The 24,324-nt window shown below is 46.8% G+C and overlaps 1 protein-coding gene across 3 annotated transcripts in view; it reads left to right on the top strand.

The window, feature by feature from the left end:
* The window catches only part of RC3H1 (ring finger and CCCH-type domains 1), a 65,388-nt gene that overhangs the window by 26,930 nt on the left and 14,134 nt on the right, over nucleotides 1-24,324 (top strand). Inside the window, exons 3-13 of one of the 3 annotated variants that reach the window (XM_066597500.1) lie at nucleotides 8,163-8,283; nucleotides 10,781-11,020; nucleotides 11,198-11,373; nucleotides 13,639-13,839; nucleotides 14,063-14,189; nucleotides 14,581-14,732; nucleotides 19,592-19,704; nucleotides 20,877-21,155; nucleotides 21,253-21,470; nucleotides 22,518-22,876; nucleotides 23,234-23,404. In XM_066597500.1, the coding sequence (XP_066453597.1) occupies nucleotides 8,163-8,283; nucleotides 10,781-11,020; nucleotides 11,198-11,373; nucleotides 13,639-13,839; nucleotides 14,063-14,189; nucleotides 14,581-14,732; nucleotides 19,592-19,704; nucleotides 20,877-21,155; nucleotides 21,253-21,470; nucleotides 22,518-22,876; nucleotides 23,234-23,404 (2,157 nt within the window). Of the gene's footprint in view, nucleotides 1-8,162; nucleotides 8,284-10,780; nucleotides 11,021-11,197; nucleotides 11,374-13,638; nucleotides 13,840-14,056; nucleotides 14,190-14,580; nucleotides 14,733-19,591; nucleotides 19,705-20,876; nucleotides 21,156-21,252; nucleotides 21,471-22,517; nucleotides 22,877-23,233; nucleotides 23,405-24,324 lie in introns of all 3 variants that reach the window. The other 2 variants (XM_066597501.1, XM_066597499.1) reach the window with 2 other exon arrangements.

Raw genomic sequence — 24,324 nt, 5'->3', positions numbered from 1 at the left:
AAGCGATGTGGCCATCAGCTGATTGTTGCTGGTCCGACTTCGCTAACCACTAGCGAACAGCCGTTACCACCCGGGGGTAAGCTGCGTGTGGCCGGATATTACCCTGCAACGGCCACCTTCAAATGAATGGCTGCCCATGTAATGTACAGACGGGCCCCACCAGATAAGGAGCCACTGTTACAAAGATGCTTTCTTGTGGTGGCCCATAGAGGGATGGTCCCAAGCCGGGACTCCCTTCTGTGAAGTCTGTATGCACTCATAGGGCAAATCCACAGTGGCTGTCTTCATGAGGCATTTAATTGCTATTTAAGCAGTATGCGGTCCATAAAACATGTGAATTAGTCGCCCTTGTCCTCTTTCAGTGCAGAGACCTATGTTTTTCTGTACCATTTAACAAGTCGGTCGGCACTTATTAGGTGATTGTGGCTTTTCCCAGATGAGGAATTGGTGACGGACGTCTTCAGATATGTGGAGGCCTGAGAAATTGGGCCATCTACAAAGAATCCGGGTTAGTACAGCGTGGGTTACAAGACACTGTAGTATGCAAATTAGGAAATAAACTTCAAGTATGACTGTGCTCTCTGAAAGCATGTGAGTTGTCAGAGTTACGTGTTAAAAGTTTTGGGGTCTGGGTGCTGAAACCCCAACGATGGCTAGTCAGAAGCTTGGGAAGCACTTGTCGGAATTCTGGTCAGGAACGCCATCTTTTCTCCTTAGGGAGAGCGCCTAGAAGGTGAGTGAGGAGACTCTTAGGCCCATTTAGACACCACGGTTATCGCTTAAAATTATAATCGTTGTCTAAATGGGCCCATCTTCAGTTCTGCTTGAAAACCATCGTTCAGCAGAACAGCTGATAATATGGACCGCTCGCTGTGTTCTGCTCAGGGAGCGCTGATAGCATTGTAGCAGCTGTTCTCAGCTGTCAGCCCACCAGCAGATCAAAGCGAAAGTAATCAGGGAACAGTGGGAGGTCTGTTCCCTGATTACAGCTCACAGGCTGCTACTTGGTACTAATAGGCATTAGTGTTAAGTAGTAGTTTATGCAAAATGATCGCTCAAAAGCCGTCTTTTGAGTGATCATTTTTGCAGTGTAAATACAGCCTAAGGCCCCCTGTCCATGGCCCAAGGGAGCAGGGGAGAGAACTGACAGTTCTCTACGGTTAGCCTATCTGACAGACAGGCTCACCGCAGAGAATCACGGCAAATCGCAGCATGCTGCGATTTGAGTCCTGCGGGCGGAGGATCCATATGATTCTCCGCTCGTGGATAGGAGACTGCGCTTTCCATTGGAACGCTATGGAAAGTGTGCACTTCATTACTCGTGGCCGGATTATCACCGCGAGTAACGCAATGCAAGATCGCCCGTGGACCCTTAGAAGGCCATTCATGCTCCTCTGGGTAATATGCAAACAAGGGAGATGAAACAATACCTCTGCAGCGCCACCTATTGGATGGCAGCATTTTTGCAAGTCCAGTTTAGAATCTTCATTCAAGCCTTGTAACAATGACTGGGAATTAAAAGCCACGCCAGAATCCAGTCGATTCCCAGGCTCGTATAAAGAGTCTAACACTGACTTGCAGAAATGCTGCTTTCAGTAGGTTGTATTGCAGAGGTATTGTTCTATCTCCCTTATTTGCACATTACTCATAGGAGCATCAATGGCCTTATAGGTCTCCTCACTGACTCGCCTTCTAGCTGCTCTCCCTAAGGAGAAAAAATGGCGTTCCTGACCCCTGTCACAGGCCTCACACTAGCCAAGCCAGAAACCTACTGCACACTGATGAGGGGCAAACACCCCTAAACAGCTGTCTGTGTATGGATTCTGGCTTGGTTTTCAATTCCCAGTCATTGTTACAAGGCTTGTATAAAGAGTCTAACATTGACTTGCAGGAATGCTGCCTTCCAATAGATGGTGCTGCAGAGGTATTGTTCCATTGTCGGAACACTGTTACACTCACTAGCTGAGGTCGGGCCCTTACACCCTCTAGCGAGCAGCAGGACCACCACTGATGGAAACTTTTGATGTGTCCCTATGACGCATCAAACATTTTTGGCAAGCAGAATTACCCTTTAAACTGGTGTAATTCTTGTCACTCTTTAAAAGGTTATTCTCCAGCTTTATCACCTAGCCTAAAAGGCTGACAGATCCCATGAATGGGGTCCTGTGTCGCACATTTCTTTGTCACTGTGGACTCACTGTACGCTTTATGCAGTGACGTGGAGATTGAATGGAATGGCGGTCGCACGTGTGCAACGCAGCACCATTTATTTAAGTGGGGCAAATGGAAATGGGCACACGGACCCCAGAGAACAAGGGCCCTGTGCCCCCGCTCCAATCATGCTCAACCGCTGCTCCATTCATGCTACACATCTCTGCGGGTGGGTGCAACAAACTCGCAGTGAAAAGGAGGGGGGCATGGGACCCTTGCTTTGAAAAAGTGGGGTCTCAGCTGTAAGATGGAAAGCTGATAAGTCTATTTCTGGAATACCCCTTAAATTAACTTCTTAAGGACCAAGCATGGTAAATATACGGTGCTTGGTCGTGGGCTTTAATCCCCACCGATAGCAGAAATACGGCACGGGATTAAAGCCTCTGCTGCTGCAATCAAGCGGAAGCAGGTCGCGTTCTCAGCTGTTAGTAACAGCTGAGAACCCAGAGGAGAGGGGAGAAGCCATGTTTAACCACTTCTGCCTTCTCCTTTCCTGGGGACATAGCGTTCAATGAGCGGTATGTACTAAGAAGTGAAAATCCAATGGCATAAGACAATAAATGCAACGCGTTTCGTTGCTCTCAGGCGTCTTTTTCACGCATCCTCAAAGTTTATCATGGAAGGAGAATCTTCCCCATTTAGGGCCCCTTTACACAACAATTATCGCTCCGTTCCTCGTTGGATCGCGTGAAACTAAAGGCTAGTCGTTCGGTATAAAACCCTAATTGTAATGGAGCGCCTCATAATATTACTACATGGCCAGGACAGATTTACCTACAGAAATGGGGATTGTTTCCAGTCAGTGACTGCAAGCAAAGACTCTGAAAACTTTAAAGTGACGCCCCCCTCGTAACCATGAATATCTGGCATATACGGATCCCAACAGGTGAGGTCCTACAGATTTAGGCAGAGGGGTAGCCGTGCATGTCCGTGGCGCTCACCATTCGCGTCTATGAGAGTGTCGTGGGAACCCCTGTGCTTGCTCAGGTTTTTCTTCCATAGAAGTGAATGGAGAGAGCTGCGCATATATCCATCAACCACTGCTTCATCCATTCTCCTACTGGATGCCACCCCAGCAGGCGCGGGTCCATATTTTGGAGAGCGTTGGGGGTGGAGGTCCCGCATCTCAGCAGATGTGCCAGAAATGTCTGCAGTGTAACCGCTCCGTTAAGGACTGATGCAAAGCCCTGCATCACGCAATGAATGCACTTTATTTGCTGATGCTGGAATATCCCTTCAAGTAATTTAATATATTCAGTTCAGTTATCAAAGGTCAGTTTACCCGCAAAATTAGAATGTCCTCTGTCAAACCTGGCACTGCATATTGCAGTTATTAGTGGTAGGAGGCCAAGCGTCACCACTCTGTCCGTCTCCTTCAGCGCCCGCCGTCCCCATCTTCCAAGGAGGTGAGCTCTGTTGAGCCGCAGGCACGGTTTAGGGTTGTCCCTTCTCCTACACTGACAGTTCTTTCTGGATTAATCACCCTTGCAAATGCTTAATGAAATAGCAGTTGTTCCTCCGCAGTGTGCGGCCTGCCATCCTCCATTGATATGTCCCAGGGCAATGGTGTGAGGATGTAGCGGTGTATCCTGGACCATGCGGCTGGGCAGAATCACCCTGGGTAGTGCAACGTTGTATCAGGTGGCACTATGCTGGTGGTACAGTACAGCTTCATGTCCACGAGCGGGTCGGATTCCACCTGCCGGAGCCGACCCTGGCTGCGGCCAAGGCTCTTTTTTTTTTTTTTTTTTAAATACCTGTCTGGGTCTTCTCCGTGCCGCTGCGGAACTTCTTTCTTCTTCATTGCGGATGTGTGCAGGCGTGACGGAGCGCCGCATGCATGCGCAGAACTTCTTAATTTTTTTAAACTCCTGCTTTCCAACGTTATCCGCGACCTGTCTGCAATTGAATTGTGGGTGGGCCGCGGATCGGATGGCTTCTATTGACTTCGATGGAAGCCGTCCGTGCGGGAACCAAGGAAAATTAAAACATGCCGCAATTTGTTTTCTGGACTAAAAAAGGTCCGCAAGACAAATGCGCAAGCTTTAATGCGTCTCCAGACGCTCATGCTTCCCTATGGGCAGCTTGATTTGCGGATCGTTTACCTATCAATACTATGGATGACCTATTCTCTGCAAATCCACCCCGCCCCATGGACATTGGGCCTAATACCGGGACACTAAGGATCTGCCACAGACGATCGCCCATAGGACTCGTCCAGACAATAAAAACTCCAGCCGGTTCCAGAATTCTCATTTTCTTGTCAAGTTAAATCCTAATTGCATCCAAGAAGTCACGTTGTACTTGCAACGGATGGAGTAGTCCCTGGCGGTATATAAAGGGGACCCGTCGCCTGCCTAAAGCACCATAATATCATTTATTACATCTCTCTCGGACGGGCAAAACATAGAATCGCCACCATCCAGTGAAAAATGTTCCGCTTAATCCAATGGCATAAGACAATAAATGCAATGCGTTTCGTTGCTCCCGGGCGTCTTTTTCAAGCATCCTTAAAGTTTATAGTTCTGTTAAATGAGGTGACCGGGAACCGGGGGATGTATTTTTAATACTCGCCCGTTTCCTGGTGCCCACCTAAGGCCAGTTTCATATGGGCGACAAAATCTCGCGATGCGATAGCACTACAAATTGCATGTATGTGAAGCCCATGCTTTCCAATGGGTTCCTTCACATTAGCGGGGTTTTTTTTTTTTTTTGTAGCCTGCGACATTGCGAGAGAAAAAAATTGCGGGTTGCTAAATATTGCCAGAATTTGCGAGGTTTTGTAGCACGTTTCCCTATGAAGCCTTCCTTTGTGTCGCATCGCACAAAAACAAGTTTTTTTCTGTGCAGTTCAATGCAACCTTTCCAGTAGGAAATCCTACTGTAAAGGCCCGAAAATAAGCCCTAGCTGCATTAAAAAAAAGTCACCTAAGAGGCGCTGTCCAGCTCCGCTGCACTTCTCCTGAAGCTCTCCGGCATAGCTTCCTGGTCAGAAGTTTAAAAAAAAAAAAAAAAGACACCTCCAGGGAGTGCTGCCTCTGATTGGCTAAGCCGCGGCACTCAAGAACCAATCAGAGCTAGTGCTCAATGGACCAATTGGAGGCAGCGCTGGATGAGCCTATCAGAGGCAGCGCTTCCTGAAGTATGCTGGAGATCTTGAAACAGTTGCTGGGGAGCTTTGGGGGAAGTGAACAGCGCCTCTTAGGTGATATATTTCCTTTTTTTTTAATATGCAGCAAAATAGAGCATTACGAAATAACGATATTGCTGTGCGAAAACGCAGCAGTATCGCACAGAACACCGATGGGATATCACTGCGCTTTTTCTCGTGGCCACATCTGTCGCCTGTGTGAAAGAGGTCTAAGAAGTCCGCACGCCATTTGAAAATCGTACTCTCTCCAGGGGAATATTCGCACAGGGCTCTGAAAAGAGTGTGATTTTTTTTTTTTTTGCTCCGCTTCAGAGGCCGCCGCCACTGGATCCCGGATTTGGTGAATAAAAAAAAATAAAAAGTTTGGTCTACATTCTTGGGCCGCTCTCAGACCAATGTATTTAGCCTCAGATTTGGTCCATGTTTGGCCGACCGCGAAGTGGAGCTAATGTAAATCCATTCACTATACTGTAGTTTTCATGGCCGTGCTCCCAAAACGCAGCGCGACGCCGTTGTCGGGCTTTGCCTCCGTGTTGTTTTCTGTTGGGCAAATACAGAACAGTATTTGCTCAGTAGAAAATAAAACCAGTGACAGCAGATACGGATACACAGTTGTAACGTCGTCCGTAGAGATGCGCAAATACACTCGTTTCGAGTAATTACTCGATCGAGCACCGCGATTTTCGAGTACTTCCGTACTCTGGTGAAAAGATTCGGGGGGTGGGGGGAGGTGTGGCGGAGTGGGGTGTAGCAGTGGGGAACAGGGGGGAGCTCTCTCCCTTCCGCCACTCACCCACGGCGCCCCCCCCCCCCCCCCCCGAATCTTTTCACCCAAGTACGGAAGTACTCGAAAATCGCGGCGCTCGGGCGAAAAAGGGGCGTGTCTGAGTAGGTTCGCTCATCTCTTGTCGTCCGTATTACAGGCGGGCTAAGCACACTTGGCTTCAGTGAAAGGGATGAAATCTGCTGGAAATTCACGTTAAAATCGGCATGGAATGCTTTCGCCTTCGGTGTAGATTTTCCACAGCAGAAAGCGACAAGTCAAACTCCGCTATTTGTGAAAACCCCCTCCGGCCGCAAAGGGGGCAAAGCCACTAAATACCGACTGCCGAGACCAAATACACACAACTTCGCTGCGTTAGTTTTTTAGCGGATCTGCCGCAGGATTCAACCCTTGGATCACATACATAGACATGCCGCTCCTTTTGAATTTGCAGCGGTTTCCAAAAATGCCGCAGATTAATTGCGGAAACTTTCTGCGCCGCATTAAGGAGGTATCTGAAGTCTCCTCTGTGCGGCGATTCTGCCACAGACGTTCTGCAGCGTTTATGACCCGTGGAAGACTGCCTAAAGGACACTATTTTAGGAACAGCTTTTTGTCATTTCTGCTACAGTAGACGGATGCGGATACTTTTACGTGTGACGACCCCCGGCCTCCGTTTCCCTTCAGAAACCTGGTGGTCTGGTGGTAAACGCACCCTAAATACCTCTTATGCAGCGTAGTTTGACGGCCGTTTTCCCACACGAGGTGAACCAGAACAGCCGCCATAGTGATTCACATTTGACGATGTGAATCCATTGACTGTCGGTGAGTGTTAGATGCTGAGTACTATAGAAGAAAGCCTAAACTAGCGTCAGGCCGCTCGCACGCAAGCATTTTTTTTCAGTGTTTAGTGTGGCATTTTAAACGCCGCGCTAAATGCTGTAAAATGCCGTTATTGATTTCAATGGGGGCTTCTCAAATGAGCGTTCAAGTTAGAAACGCCACCGTTTTCGAATGCTGTCTACTCTGTTCTAGTGCGTTTCAACGTTTTTTTCCCCTTTTAACGCACCTCATCGCCCAATGATGGTGTGCATTAACCGCTGTCGAACTCGGTTGAAAATGCTGTAAACTGTTGCGTTTAGACAGACACTTGTGTGAGAGCAGCCTCACGGGTCACACACAGCGGATATATAGCTTTTCTGCCACAAACTGCATCAAAATCCGCACCGCTTCCACTACGTGTGAACGTACCCATAACCAGTAAAAGGTAGTCCACAAAGGAAGTAGACAAGTTTCCCACATGTAAAGAGGTTGTCCATGACTCGGCAGAAGGGCGTTTCACCACCAAAACCCGTCACGGGCTGTCTGAAATTATGGTTCATACATATAATCACTTGAATTGGGAGCTCCTGCAGTACCGGGCACAGCCTGTAGACAAATGTGGTGCTGTTCCTTTTTTCTGATTCTAGACAATCTATTTAAAGGGTTTTCCCATGATGGCAAGTTATCCCTTATTCTGTGGATAGGGAATAACTTGCAGATCTGTGGCGGTCCGACCACTGGGGCCCCCACTGATCCTGAGATTGAAGCCTTTGCGCATCCTAAAGTGTGGGCAGTGGAAGACATGCATGTGTGCACCCGCTATTTCCAGTAATCCCATTGAAGTGAATGGAGTGGAGGCACACATTGTTGCCTTTCTGCGCCTCAGGATCATTGGTGGTCTGGCGGTCAGACCCCCACTGATAAGCAAGCAATCCCCTATCCTGTAGATTGGGGGTAACTTTTTGTTGGGGCGATATCCTATTAAAGGGGTTTGGAAAAAAATAGAAAACAATGGCTGCTTTGTGTCAGAAACTGCACTATATAAGTCTGCAAGTTGTCTCGTGCTCAGCTCCACTGCACTGAAATATATTGAGCTGCAGTACCGCACACAACCCGTGGACAGGTGTGGCGCTGTGTTTGGAAGAAGGCAGTGCTGCTTTACTTCACTGCAGCAGGTGATGACTAGTATCTCTAATCCTTTGGCTTGTTTTGCAGGTCCCTGAGCAGCAGCCGGTTACTCTGTTTAGTGGAGCCGAAGACACCAAGCACTACGAGGAGGCCCGGAAGTGTGTGGAGGAGCTGGCATTGTACCTCAAGCCCCTGAGTACTGCCAGAGGTGAGACTAGCGGACAGCTGGGTGGATGGTCGCGTACAGCCCTCCTTCTTCTGCGACCGCGTTCACCCCTGAACACCTTATTGTATTGTTTTCGTACAAGGACGCTTTCACACAGTACACTTAGGAGAAATATTGCATCTTCTTTTCCACTGTAGTCGGGCGTTATGGTAGCGGTATGTCAGTCTGCACATCGCCCTCCCCTTTTATTGCACCATTTTTCATTTTGTGGCCTCTTTTTGGGTCTACGTGTGCATTCAGACGACCGTATGTCGGCTCGGTTTTCACGCCCAGCTGATATACGGCGTCCCTATCTGCAAGGGGAGGAGACGGGAAGAGCCGAGAGCAGTGCACTGAGCTCCCGCCCCCTCTCTGCCTCCTCTCCACCCCCTGCACTATTTTCAATGAGTAGAGGTGGGATGGGGCGGAGCGAATTACCGACATTTAGCCCCGCCTCCTCATTGCAAATAGTGCAGAGGGGTGGAGAGGGGGCGGGGGCTCACAGCACTGCTCCGTGCTCTTCCAGCCTGCTCCCCCTGTAGAGAGAGACGCCGTATATCGGCCGGCGTGAATACCCGGCCGATATACGGTCGTCTGAATCCAGCCTAAGGCGCTTTTTTTTTTTTTTTGTCCCCCAAAGTTTTATTTTCCAGGTTGTTTCCTGTATGATGGCTTATAGGGGTAAAAAAAATGCCCTGAAGGAAATGCATACCAAAAGGCACTAAAAAAAAAGTTTTTAATTTATTTAAAAAAAAAAGCAGAAAGGAAGCCTCCAGGACCCCATCACGTTAGTTTATTCATGAGATCAGTTAAGTATCTCCTAAAGTTCCGCGGGATTCCATGCTGTGATGTGGGTTTGAAATACAAGTTGTGAAGGATGAAAGAAAAGTTAAGTTGTCAATTCTTTTCGGGAAATCCATGCGCAGATCCGCTGCAAAATATAAATCCACCGTAAGCACACGAATTTTACTGATGTGAGCAGTACTGGCAATCCCCGTTCGCACACCCGTCCCTACATAATTGAGGCGGCCTATATAGGCTCATCTGGGAGACCTGTCAGTGCTCCCTCCTCCTCCTCCACAGCGGAATATCGCTAGTGATATTCAGCCTTGGCCGTGGACAGGGGGCCTAAAGGGCTTGTAGCAGAATGGACTCTCCGTAGGATAGTCCGATTGGTGGGGGTGAGACTGTGTGGAGGAGATTGAATGATGTCCGTACGTGTGCAATGGCCAGAGGTAGCAGATTACTTGGCTATTTTCATCAGCCTCATAAAAATGAAAGGAGTGGCGGCTGCGCATGTGCGGCTGCTGGTTCATATGGTCTGACATCGCTGCAGGTGGGAGACACATCCCTGTAGTGATGAGAAAGGGAGGATATAGGATCGGTGGTCTCAGCAGTGAGACCCTCATCGCTCCGGCTTTTACCGCTTGCCCTCTGGATAGGGAATTGGTTCATTGTAGTACAACCCCTTTTAAAGGGATTGTCCAATTCCAGAAAACTTTTGTTTACATTGTTTTTTGTTTTTTTTTAGTTTTACGATACTATAAAATAACTCTAGGCGGAATACTTGCCTTAGTAATCCCCTTCGCTCACCCTTCCATGGTCCTCTTCTGGTCTCTGTTTATCAGGCACCATTGATGACGTGATCACTGCAGTCAGCCAATAGCTATAGCTGCAACACATCGACAACACTCGGGTTACAGCAGCTGCCACTGATTAGTTGCAGCAGGAACATGTTGTGATGACGTTATTACTGGAGCTGCTTAACAGAGACCAGAAGCGGACCTGAAAGTGTTGTCGCAGTAAGGTGATGGAGAGCAGCGCTGCATGTATGTCCATGTATCCACCACACAGAAGGGGAGATGGACGTCTCCATCCTCTGTGACCTAGTGTGTAGGCATACCGAATACATGGCTACCCTGCTGATCTCATACTTGAAACCGTGTACGGATCACACCCTACGATACGCAGATGGAGTCATGGTTTGAAGAGCCGAGGGCCGCCAGTTATGCACCATTCTAGATATTTTTGGTAAAGTCTAGAAAGCTATGGGGTGGGTGTGTGGGATTTCCGTTAGTTTCATGGTGGGCGAGTTGTAAGGGGAAGTGCATCAAGAAATCTTCACACATCCTCCTCTACTATTCCCTGAGGACATGACATTTACCTAACTCGTCCCGAAACAGAAAGTAGTTGTTTGGTACACCTAGAAATGTGATCTGATGACCACCTCTCCCTGGGGTAATGGGGATAGTAACGGGCACATAGACAATATATCTGGTTTAGGACCTGTGTAAGACAAGCAGGCGCTATATAACGGTGCACAGTCAATAAGGGACCAAAGCAAAACACCGCTATATAAATGGGACCTGCCCCCCCCCCCCCCCCCCCCCCCCGTTGTCTGTATACAGACAATGCAGTATACAGACAAGGTTGTCTTCATATGAGACATCACCTGTAAGCAAAGGTAAGATCCTTGAGTGTTGTCACTTTTGTCTTCAAGGTGTCGGTCTGAACAGCACCACACAGAGCGTGCTAAGCCGCCCCATGCAGCGAAAACTGGTGACGCTTGTTCATTGCCAACTGGTGGAGGAAGAGGGTCGGATTCGAGCAATGAGAGCAGCGCGGTCGCTGGGAGAGAGAACAGTCACTGAACTTATACTGCAACACCAGAACCCACAGCAACTCTCCTCCAATCTCTGGGCGGCTGTTCGTGCCCGTGGCTGCCAGTTCCTGGGACCAGGTATTAAGGATTTTGAGGAGTTTGCTTTAAGCCATTTATTACATTTTTTTTTTGTTAACCCCGAGCTGTAATGAATTTGTACAGGTGGTTATGACCGTTTTATATTGTGTTTTAGAAGTCTCTCTCCATAAACTTTCGGGCTGAGTAAACTTTTTTTTTCCTGTTTCTACACTTCAGCCATGCAGGAAGAAGCCTTGAAGCTTGTCCTCCTGGCTCTGGAAGACGGATCTGCACTCTCACGGAAGGTCCTTGTTTTGTTTGTGGTGCAAAGACTGGAACCGCGCTTTCCTCAAGCCTCGAAAACTAGCATTGGGCATGTTGTCCAGCTGTTGTATAGAGCCTCTTGCTTTAAGGTAAAGTCACGTTGTTAACCTATTCCTCTTCAGGGAGTCTATAATTGCAACAGTGTAATATTAGGAAATGGACCGTGTACTAAGATATTCTTTGTTAGGGGGCGCTCACATCAGCATCTGAGGCTAATTGCAGAACTTCCGTCACTGACTTCTATTTAAAAACAAGTTAAAATTGAACCGCATGCTATTTTAATTCGTTCTGCAATATGCTGGAAGCACAGCTTGGAACAAACCGAACGGACCCTATTACAGTCAATTTGTTCCGTTCGGTTCTGTCGTGAGACGGAGCCGTTCGGCCATGGGGTGTCGTTTCCCCAAAAGGAGCAGCAGAACAGAACCCCTAATAAATTACTATCCTATGTGAGACTGTGGTACAATGTTACTGGATTGGTCATAATGGCCTGCCGATCTTATAATTGGCGGTGTTTAGTATCGTACAAGATTTTCTGACATGCTTAGTAATCCCACGGCGTGATGTTCACTCCTTACTTTTGACATCCAGTTGTCCCCAAACTGTTAACGGCTTTTTCTTACTTAATACATTTATCACCTATCCATAGGATGCGTGAGAGGTGTAGGATGTCGGAGGGCCTGGGACCCTCGGTGAGAACGGCGGTCCCCAAGTTCCCTGTGAGGATAGGTGATAAATGTATTTAGTGGGGAAACCTCTACATGCTGTTAAACTTCCTTACAAGGGAAGTAAAGGAGTTCTCTTATGAAGCATATATATGGAAGTCACACAGGCCTAATAAGAGAACATGTCTAATTCATGACCTCGATGTAAAAACAGAGAGCGGATCCCTTTCTGGTGGATTTGGTCATCCGTTGCATGTTTTTACAGTTGATGGAGAGGATTATAGCTAGAGCTCTTCCTTTGGCACTAACGGATGATTACTGGAAAGTTAAAGCCCTATCATACGGACTGATATATCGTTCTGTGTATATGCAGGCAACGACAATGATAAATTCATAGGTTCGGTTTATGATGCATAAAATGTGAACGACGATTCGGCTCGTTAATCTATTAACGACTGCCTATTTACTATGAATGGAGGCGGCCAGAACAACCCCAGCCCCACTCCGCTTCCATTCACTAGCAATGTTCATCCCTGTGTAAAAGCACAAGAACGATCATCGCTGGGATGAGCTGTCGGGCATCTGTGCCGGATAGGTCATCCCGTCTAGAAGCCCCCTTAGAGAAGCACAACTTGCAGCGCTCGGAAGATCATAGCTCTGCCTTTTTTGGTGGTTGTTGTTTAATAGCAACTCTCAACTTTCCTGGCTTGGAAAAACAGACGTCCACAACCCTTCTCTGACGACCTGATGCACACAGTGCAGTAGTATGCATCATTAGTCTAAGACACTATCCCTGCTTTCATTGGCCAGTGCTGCCTACTGAGCAGTGTTGGCCAATCGGTGTAGCAGGTAGTGTCTTAGACCAGGGGTCCCCAACTCCAGTCCTCAGGGACCACCAACAGGTCATGTTTTCAGGATATCCTATAGTAAGAACACCTGTGGCAATGTCTGAGGCACTAACAATAATGACATCACCTGTGCAATACTGAGGAAATCCTGAAAACATGACCTGTTGGCGGTCCCTGAGGACTGGAGTTGGGGAACACTGTCTTAGACTATCAGTGACTACTAATGTGTGCATCTGGTCGTCAGAAGGGGGGGGGGGGGGCATCTTTGTTTCTTTAGATTTGGAGGTTCACTTTAATAGATTGTCTCTCAAGACACAATCATTTCAAGGGTAAGACAACAAGGAGCAGCTGAGAACTACGCCAAGTTTGGTTAGTTGCGGCTTTAAAATGAAGTGTCTGCAAAATCATGCGTACTTGAAAAGTTAAGCCATTTAAATACCGCAAGGATCCAGATCTCTGTGCATTTCTTGGCCTCCCCATTGCTGCTCTGTGTGGCCTTACCCTAAAGGTGTTGTCTACTTGGAACCATGAGAGTTGATCGAGAGTCGGAATACTGGAAAAGCGCTGAAGCAAATGGGTGTCCATGTGACCTGCCGACATGCCGGGTCCGCAGAGCCAGTTTGAAGACTCTTATTATTGTGGTTCTATATAAAATAAGCTTGGAACAATGTCTTTCTAGATGATCTTGTGTGCAGTGGTACAGGCTTACTTCTGATCTAGAATGCATCTGGTTTCTACTAGCTATGTACATGCAGTGGTAGTTGGCGGGCAGATATGTTCATGTATGTGGAGTTTTTTGTGTTTGTCTATTTATAATGAAAGAACTTGTAATTAATTCCAGGTCACAAAGCGTGATGAGGACTCCTCCTTGATGCAGCTGAAGGAGGAATTTCGCACTTATGAAGCTTTGCGCAGAGAGCATGATTCGCAAATTGTGCAAATAGCAATGGAAGCTGGCCTGCGCATCGCCCCTGATCAGTGGTCCTCCCTTCTGTATGGGGATCAGTCTCATAAATCCCATATGCAGTCCATTATTGACAAGGTAACCGCTTCATTTCTGCTCTTTTCTTTAAAAAAAAAAAAAAATCACTTTGCCCTTATTTTGAGTTTTAAGCTTGTTCTCTTACTGATTTTCACATTTGAGCCTCAACTTTCCAGTCGGGTTCGTAATTACGGTTGATGAGTTTTTTACTTTGTGTTTTCCACTTTAAGACTAACCCACACACTAGTTAATTTATTACAAGAAAATTTTTGTTAAGTTGCAGACCCCGGCCTCGTTTGCTCAGAGTGTCCAGGAACTGACCATTGCTCTGCAGAGGACTGGAGACCCTGCCAATCTTAACAGATTACGACCTCATCTAGAGCTACTGGCCAATATAGATCCAAGTCCTGGTGAGTTACCTGCTACGTGCATGGGGAAAGATTGGTTGTCGGGTCAACTTTAAAACTCGTTCCACCTTAATCACCGATATGTTGACATTCGACAGGATCATCGCCTTTTCTGATCTGAAAGCCACATTAGTTCAAGCTGACAATCTCAATAAAACTAAGAGTATTGCCATCTGAGACATTTATGGCATATGAAAGTAGATGTAAATGTCTGATGGTTGCTGCTTTCACTTCCACGGCTCCCTTTCTTTCCCGTTTGCACTTCAGAAAGGAAGGGACCCCCAACGATCCTAAGGATAGTTAAAGTACTAGAGAACCCCTGTTTTGTAATTAGATGTATATGACGCTGAAGTACTTGCTAAGGAACTGCATCTGTAAATTCGTCCCATTCTAGATGCTCCACCTCCAACATGGGAGCAGCTGGAGAACGGTCTTGTGGCTGTGAAGACTGTTGTACATGGGCTGGTTGATTACATCCAGAACCACAGCAAGAAGGGGACTGACCAGCAGCAGGTGAGCGAGGCTCGGAGCTACCACATGATTCAGGTACCACACCATAAACTACAAATGTCTCCAAGAACTTCTCTTCTTGGGAAACAAAGTCTAACAAATATTGCAATGCAGCAGGATTGAAGTGGCAGCCATGTGTGACTTTTTTCAGCAGGAGTTCTTCGCCTTGCGCAGTGCTACATAATAGCCGTAAACACATTCTCCAATAAATGTAGGAGTAGAGAAATGGAGCTGTAATTTACAATCCTCTCCTGGAACCTTATTGCCGTTCTGCTCTAGTTTATGATTTAATATTGCACTTATGATGACTTTGGAGGAAATGTCACAGGGTGTAAATCTGTTGTCCTGGGCCACTTCAGAGCTTGCATGTCTGGATGAATGATCAGAAAATATCTAGCGCTGGTCTGGCATCCTTCTGCACATTTTTATCTAGTGCATTTTAGGATTAGTGGATAGCCCAATTCCCTAATATATACACTCATTGTCAAAAAAAATCAAGCACCTAGGAGGAGTTTTGCTGCAAAACCCGGCATTCAGTTCCATCTTAGGTAGATATGCAAATGATGGGAGTTGTGGCATGACTAGATGAACGGTCTTGTCACCTGAGACCCTAGAAGTGGTAACCTAGTATGTTAGGCTGAAAAAAGACACATGTCCATCTAGTTCAGCCTATCTTCTCCCAATATTCCCTCATTTAAGGGAGAAAACATTCCTGACTCAAAAGGGTGGCAATTGGAATTATCTCTGGATCAGCAAACCCTTGGCCTTATAAAGGGCTCTCGGAGGCTCCTTGTGTGTAGTGACTTCTTGTGTAGAGCTTGTTGACCACTAGACGTCTCTACGACGAACAGAAGAGATTTCACCTGGTTACCAGAGTCTTAGAGGAGCGCATTATTGGGATGTGAGAAGCTGGATGGTCATATTAACGAATTGTCCCCCACCGGGCCGGTCTGACCAGACTGTTAGGAGGTGTTGGGACCAGTGGATGCGTAAGGGCACACAAGGCAACCGGGCTCAGGATGCTGTCGGAAGACCACCAATAGAGAGGAGCGTCTGACAAGTTCAAGTGGCTCCAACTGTTTCATTGTCTGCCATTCAGACACAGGTGGCGCCATCCTTACAGGTCTCTGTGACTGTTGGATTCATTTCTAGGTGCTTGGGTGAAGCACATATGGTCTCACGGTGCCCATTACATGTACTTCCGTTTGGTACCCATCCACCATAACCTCCATGGTGTAATGAATGACAAATCTGGGCTGCTACGAAGTGGAAGCGGGTTGTCTTCAGCAATGAATCCAGGTTTAGTTTTGGCGCTGATGATGGCCATATTCATGTCAGGAAACATCGGGGTGATCACCTTAATCCTGCCTTTGCTGTGGAGCTGCACACTGCCCCCACTGCTGCTGTGATGGTCTGGGGGGCCATCACGTATGAAAGTCAGTCACCCCTACTAGTGGTACGAGGGGCAATGACAGCTCAGCGATATGTTCAGGACATCCTGCAGCCACATGTATTCCCCTCATGGCAGCTTTCAAGAGGCAGCAGGATAATGCTCGGCCGCACACAAGGGGGTCACAGGAATATCTCCACAACATTGTCACACTTCCGTGGCTGCCCGGTCGCCAGATTTATCGCCAACAGAACATGTATGGGACCATGTGGGATGCCAACTTCGACAACCTATCAGTTTGCATGATCTAGAGGCTGGGTTATAGCAAAGGTGGACCAATATGCGTCAGGATACCATACAGAACCTGTATGACTTCATGCCCATCCGTATCACATCTTGTATCCAAACGAAAGGTGTCCCAACAGGGTACTAGAGCCTCCATGCCCGCCCTTATCACATCTTGTATCTAAGCTAGGGGCGGTACAACAGGGTACTAGAGCCTCCATGCCCACCCATATCACATCTTGTATCCAAGCTAGAGGCGGTACAACAGGGTACTAGAGCCTCCATGCCCACCCATATCACATCTTGTATCCAAGCTAGAGGCGGTACAACAGGGTACTAGAGTCTCCCTTCAAGCGGTCAGTTTGCCGCAATAAACTATCCTTTTGCTCTGATAATGTAATCTCTTAGATCAACGTTACAATCACACAGAGAAAGCTTCATTTGATTTTGAGAACTCCTTCCAGGGGAGGGATTTTTTTGGACAATGAGGGTATAAGCCTGTGCTCCTGAGATTTCAATTTCCCCATGGGTGCCATGATTGAATCTATAGACCACTGTTTGCGTCCCTCAACAGACTATGGAGAAAATAGATGCACAGCGCCTTGTGTCATTTCGTAAAAGTGCCTAAGAATATATCCATAAGTACATTGAAGAAAACGCATTTACCTGGTGCTTGGCAGGAAGACTCTATAGGGGTAAACCCGCCAGCACCGATGTGTCCCAGATGGCTGATCACACTTTCCTGTCCTAATCCAGGTGTCTGTAGAGACGTCCAGGAGGAAAATCCCACTGGTCCTCAGTGTTCATAATAACAAGCCCAGTATAGGAACAAAGAAAATAAAAAAACTCTGCGCTCCAAGTATCGGGGTAGGAAGAAATCAGTGTCCCAATAGCTAAATGGTTTAGTTTACCGTATTTATTTAACTATATATCACTAAAGTAAAAAGGAAGAGGAAGGCCGCAACACGTTTCGCTCTGGCAAGCGCCTTTTTCAAGCAAAGACTTGCCAGCGCCAAAACGAGTTGCAACCTGATATATTGCTAAGTATGGTAAACTAAATCCTTTGGCTATTGGGACATTGATTTTCTTCCTTGATCCTTGGAGCGCGAGTTTATTTCCCCGATACCGTGGTGCCTTGGGTTAAGAGTTTCCATGACGGAGCTCTTAACCCAAAACACTCGTAAGTCAAATCCGTTTTCCACATTGAAATGAATTGAAACTTCATTAATGCGTTCCGGACCTCCCTAAAGCCCTTACTACACTACACGTAACAAAACAAACATCAATACTTGCCTACCGCCTGCGTTCTGGTCCTCGCGCGGGTGTCCGTTGCTGTTGCAGGTTGCCGTGTCCTCGTTCACGCCGAAAGAGCATTTCTTCCTGGAAGCGGGGCTTCAATACCCCGCCTCCAGCTAGCTAATGTTGTGATTGGTTAATCCACCGCCAGCTTTTATTGTCTGACGCGGCGCTGGATTAACCAATCGGAGTACTAGCTTGCTGGAGGCGGGGTATTCAAGCCCTGCTTCCGGAAAGAGACGCTCTGTCGGTGTGGAGGAGGACGCGGCAGCCTGCAGCAGCACCACAGGCCATTGCCAGGACCGAAACGCCAGCAATAGGTGAGTATTAGACACGCATCCCCCTTCCCAGCCAGCCCACTGTGTATAGGCTTGCGAGCTTCTTGACTTGTGAGCAGGCTCGTAATCAGAGCAAAATTTCTGGAGAGAGCCTGCTTGCAAGTCAAGAAGCTCGCAAGCCAAGGCACCACCATACTCAACAGACTATAGAGCATAGGATTAATTCTGTTACCAGCAGAGGTGCTAGTAACCGCAGATCACTAATGTAAGCCAGATGCATCCACACCAGAGGTGACTGTATCCCAGTCACAGGTTTTAATTACTTGCATTGTTTTGTATTTTTCCCCCATGAAAGTTTGTCCATTTAAGTTTGAGATCTTCTATATTGGATGAATCTGTTCATTCAATGTATGCAGTGTGAAAGCCACAAAGTGCCATTCAGATTTTCTCACTTATGTAGATTAATTCTACTTGTGAACTACAAGATATCAGCGGTCATTAAACCTTCATTTTAAAAATAAAAATGAAAAAAAGTTTGCCACTATGTATACAGAACAGTAACCGAAGTCACTGCATGATGTAAGCTGAACTTGTATTAAATCTTCCTTTTCATTGTGTTTTCCTATATCTTAAAAACTCTAAAATGTAACCTAATGGTTTAAAATTGAGGGGCTTTTCATGTCAACAGTGATGTGTGATACTTGGAGATCTCCGAGCGGTGCCTGAGGGATTTGAGCACTGCATTGCCCGCTTTCATTCTGGAAACCGGTGGAAGCCTAAGTTGTTTTGGAACTTTTTACTCGCCCGAGTAATTCCTCAAAAAAGTTATCACGGGCGATTGTTGATCCGCATTAACATGGAACCCCCAACGGGGCAAGTGAGCGGGAATTGGTTAGTTGTCGGTCACATGGTTTTTAGGGGAGTTTTTAGCTCGCCTTAAAACCAAGCGACCATCAGCCCGTGTAAACTGGCTGTCCTCCACATATGAACAACCGCCTGCTTAGTCTGAACAGAGCTTGGCAGCCGAGAAGAGATCTCTGACGCGCCCTGCCTCCATTCAGTGAGCGATGGTCATTGGGATGGCGGTTGAGTGCTGAAACACATGACAGTCATTTGGTGCAGAAGTACCAATACATGTCATGTGCCCGTAGCCGATCAAGGGATTGTCTTAACGGTCTTTACCCTTTAACAAAACTTTGGTAGGCATTTCTTTATGTAAAGGTCTTAGACATGTGATACTCAGCAGGGTTGAAAGAAATTGGGTCATGTACCGGGGACGCACGAGCTTGAGGTCACTCAAAGCAGCGACTCAAACAGTGCTTCCCTTCTTTACTATAGAGTTAGAATAGTATGATCCGTCCTCTGCAGGAGGGGCTTCCGGAGAGTCTCGCTCACAATCAGTTCGGACTTGGCGTATCCTATCCATGTCCAGCTCTAGATATGTAACAGTAGTTGTGAATGTATGTATATGGTTTATTTCATTTGTTCTAGGCTTGTACCTGCAGGGTCTGGTCACGACGACTGCCTCCTTGTAGTGACTTTGTCTATGTAAACAAATATCCACCAGTGTTTGTTGGCTTGCTAGTTATTTGCAGGGAGCTTTGGTGGCCATCTGTAATAACCATTTTGTGTATTCTTTGGCACAGCCTCCGCAGCACAGCAAATACAAGACTTACATGTGCAGGGACATGAAGCAGCGGGGAGGATGCCCCCGTGGGGCCAGCTGCACCTTCGCTCACTCTCAAGAAGAGTTGGAAAAGTAAGATGTTGCTGATTTGACAGAAATTGTTTCCATTTTTGTTTTTAATTTTGCCATATTTCCAAAAGTGTCACTAATATTTAAAAGAAAAGCTAACTTCTCAAAGCCATGAGACTGGATCACTACAACAGTGTTTTACTGACGGCCTTGCCCCTCGGCCTTCTGAGGAGAACGGAGGGGCAAGGCTGTTAGTAAAGCACTGCAGGAATATCCTTCTAGGGATCATTGGGGGTCTTACATCTAGACCTCCACCGATCACATCCTGTGGCAGAAGTACAGGGTGATTCAAAAAGAATGCTTGAAAGGTAAAGCTGATTTCTTCATACTTTATAATAACTTCACGGGGGGGGGGGGGGGGAATTAAAGAAGTTATTTATACTGGAATTTTTGTGGAGGGGTTGTAAACTATTGATGGCCTGCCGTCAGGATTGGTCATCAGTAGTTGATTGACAGGGGTTCGTTATCATGAACCTCCCATCAATCAGGCCTGATGCACTCCTGCACTCAGCTGTATTCTGTAGGAAGCAAATAGTGCTGTTCCTGCTGCTGTGGTTAAGCTTTGTATTGCAGGCCAAGTTGAAATTAATGCGACCTTGGCCTAGCCACTGCATTGGGGATGGAGCGGTCTGCTTCCTGCAGAAATTGGCTCAGTGCATGAGCACATGGGGCCAGAGAACAGCTGATCGGCGGGGATCCCTAGCAATGGATCTCGGCCAATCTGCTATTGATGATCTCTTTCAAACAGGCCATCACTAGTTTACGATTAGACAATCCCTTAAAGGCAGCAGGGTAACTCAAATCACACAGATGTATAATGGCAATGTATTTTGTGGTTGTGTCCAAAATTCTGTGATGACCATGAGGTTGGAGCTATAATTTACTGTTCTGCTCCAAATTTCCAGCTTCCCACAGAGCTAAATAAGGGCATGTATACATATCCACAGGTTAGGGCATAAATGTGTGGCGCTGGGACACCCACTGATCATAAGATTGTAGCACTCAGAATACCCCATAGGAATGGAACGGTGGTGCACAAGTGTGTCTACCTCTCCATTTACTTCTGTGGGAAACTAGGATTGCACCCTCTATACCTTTACCCTAAAATACTAGACCTAATGACTAACGCAGAGCTTTTCACACTGATCTGAAGGTAACTTCTATTTCTTTTCCAGGTTTAGAAAAATGAACAAACGCTTGGTTCCTAGGCGGCCATTGAGTGCCTCGCTCAGTCAACTGAATGAAGTAGGGTTAGGCACTGGGGCAATACACCCAGATGACGGGCCCATGGAATTAAATAACCGGAAACAAGGTGCCCTTCCCAATGGCATTGTATCAGGGAGCTCCGTGACCCAACTCATTCCCCGGAGTACAGACTCTGGCTACGATTCTGTTATGAAGCCAGTGAAGTTGGATCATCTAAGTAACAGTGCCCCCGGATCGCCCCCAGAATTGTACACACACTTTTTTTTGTATCCTTTAGCTTATATACTTTTATCAGTGCTTTTGGCAAGCCTTTGATTATGCCTTTTTTTCGCCCCCCATTTTTAGGCTTGACTCCGTCCCCAAGACCTCCATTCCTGCCTTACCAGTCAGTTCTCACCCTCCTCCTCAACGTGTTTCCAGCGATCTCCAGCCTCTGCCAGTGTCTAAGCAGATACAGATGGTACCACGGGGCTCTCATATATATGCTCCTCCTCAGACTGATATCTTTTATCCTGACCCTAGGGGAGGGGGCCCTTCATTTGAACCTGTACCCTATCCGCCAAGTAAGTGGCTTAAGTGTTTGCATTGCATGCCCCCCTTGTGCTTTGTATTTTAGTTATCACTTGTCCTACCTTGCTTCTCATGTTGGCTGTATACCAATGCCACCTCCGTTTGTGACATGTTAACATTCATGTGCTAGATGGAGTTTTGCTTGCAGTGTTTTTAAAGGGTTTGTTTTGTTAACTATTGATGGCTTATACTTGCGATAGACCACCGTTAGTAAATCAGCAAGTATCTGCCGCTTAGGACCCTTTGTAATCATCTGTTCACTGGGCCAGTGCGCTCATACACAAAGCAGATTTCTGCAAGAAAGCAGACAGCTCTGTTTGCAATGCAGTGGCGAGTCTTGGTATTGCAGGCCATTTACTTCTGATCTACTATTGATGGCCTATCCTCCTGATAGGCCATCAGTGTTTCACAAATGGTGTACCCCTTTTAAGACCACCTTCAGACCTTGGCAGAATTTGACACAGATTCTGGTATGAAGTCTGCACTGATTTTGCATCAAGTCTGCATTGCTTTCATCATCTTGTGAATCTAAGCCATAGGTCATGCAGTGCGGATTTGAATGCCCGTGCTTTGAGGAAAAAGGGCCGTGGAACTTCTTAGTGTGGCATCCACGTTGGGTTAGACACCTGTAGATTAAGCCTACTGAATGCGGATAAGCCATGTGTGGAACTGCAGCAGCTGTGAATGCAAATCGCTACAGAAATCCAAGGGTTCTTTAACACGGATGACTGTCAAACGAGCAATCGCCCAACAGTCACCACAGAGGTTATTAGTCTTGTGTTTTAACGCAGGAGCAATGATCGCTCACCAATAGAGGTGGTGTGCGCTGGAGATCTTTTCTGGCTGCTCACCTCCCTTCAGAGAGGCAGTCGTTCATATGAATGCTGCCTTCCAGTAGCTGGCGCTGCAGAGGTATTGTTCCATCTCCCTTATTTGCAGATGTAGATTATACATGGAATGTCGGTGATAGACATAATACATTTATCTAAAAGTCTATATTCCATATTTATTATTCATTCTTTTTGTCTTATCCTTGACAGATGTTTATTACCAACAGCCGGTTTCTCGCTTTGTCAGACCTCAACCATCAGCCCCTGAATCTTCCCCTACCTACCTCGATCACTATCCTTCCTATTTACAAGACAGGATGGTTGGCACACAATACACAACACCAACTCAACAGTACTCTCCCATGAGCCAACCTGTGTATCCCCCACACTACGATAGCCGCCGTGTATACCCTTCTGCACCACAGTCCTACCAGAGAGAAGAGCTTCTGGACATCGCACCTCCTGCTGGCTCCCCCTATGTGCCGGAGGCTCGAGAGAGGTACCAGCAAGTAGAAGGCTATTATCCCGTGCAGGCTCACCCAGGACAGATAAGACCACCGTATAATAGGGTATGTTGGAGAACTTTTTTTTTTTTTTTTCATCCTCACTTTTCTTAAAATATTACACTTAATTAGTGCAGATATTTTTCTTTTCAAATTACAAGTTTTTATCCAGTACAGAAAGCTGCTGGTGAAGAATCATCAGCTTAGATTATGGATTACATGGCTGCCTATTCATTTGAATTGGGGCCAGCAGCTTTCTCAGCAGTAGCGGCTGATGGTCAGTTGTGGGATGGTGTTTAAGAAGCTGACATCAGATTGTATAACTTTCTACTTTGCTATTGGGTTATTACCGCTGTGGCCGCTACTATAGCTCCCACCGTTGGGACCTGTTTTTAATTTCTATAATCCTCCTAATGTATATAGGAGTCCTATAGCCGTCTGCCACCTCAGCATGCAGCACAGCCCCATCCCAGCCTGGATGATCTTCATCGCCGTCGCAAAGAGATCATGGCTCAGCTGGAGGAGAGAAGAGTCATTTCACCGCCTCCTTTTGCTCCTTCACCAACTCTAACTCAAAGCTTCCATCCAGAAGAGGTAAAGAGATCCGCACAAATACTTAACTGACTGAAATTGATTCACATCATTTACTCAAAGGGGTTTTCCCATGATTTAAAGGGCCACTCTGGCAAAAACACATTGGCAGTTTGGAGATCTGATGCTGATCAGGTAACCTTTTGTGGCTGAGATTTTTTTTTGCCTTCAATTTACCATTAATCCTTTGCATTAGCTGAGGCGGTACCATTTTTGTCTGCTGGGGGGACAGTTTAATTATCTTTACCTTTTTATATTCACCTATAGTCGCCTGCACATGGGCGGATTTGCTTCGAGGAATCCGGACGTGCGTCCACCTCCAGATTCCGCAGCAAATGCCACCCATAGCATGCGATGGAAAAACAAGATTTCCTGTCCACAAACGGAAATCGATTGCGGGATCTGTGTTATCGCCTAGCAACGGCACGGCATAATCTATACTGCGCATGTGAGCTGGCTGGCACATCCGCAGCACAGATATGAAGGCGGTGGACAGATACGCTGAGGTTACCGGCCGGTCACCGGGTCAGACTCCGCTGCAGGATACAACCCCGGCCATGTGCAGGTGGCCTAAATAAGCTAAAGGACCATAAGTATACAATCGGGAGGATGAGCTGTGATCCCCTCTATTATAACTGTGTGACAGGATCAGCAGTAACTATGACAGGGGATTTTGTCCCACTCAACACAATTTTTCAGTGGCAGGGATCAAGTAATATCACACAAATTGAGCGTTTGACTAGAAAATGAATGCATAACCCCCAGTAGATCTGAGCTGGTCAGAACTGAGATCATACAACTATCTAAAGAAAAAGGCCAGGAGTTTCTGGCAGAAAGAAATAACTAACCACTAGCCCACTTACTAGTGAGTTAGCTAATTCACATCATGAATTACCAAAAAAAGAAAAAAATCACTGCAGTGG

The sequence above is a fragment of the Eleutherodactylus coqui genome, chromosome 3 (assembly GCF_035609145.1).
Source record: "Eleutherodactylus coqui strain aEleCoq1 chromosome 3, aEleCoq1.hap1, whole genome shotgun sequence".
Lineage (NCBI taxonomy): Eukaryota > Metazoa > Chordata > Amphibia > Anura > Eleutherodactylidae > Eleutherodactylus > Eleutherodactylus coqui.
The sequence above is the reverse complement of the archived record's forward strand: the minus strand, read 5'-3'. Positions and strand labels throughout refer to the sequence as shown.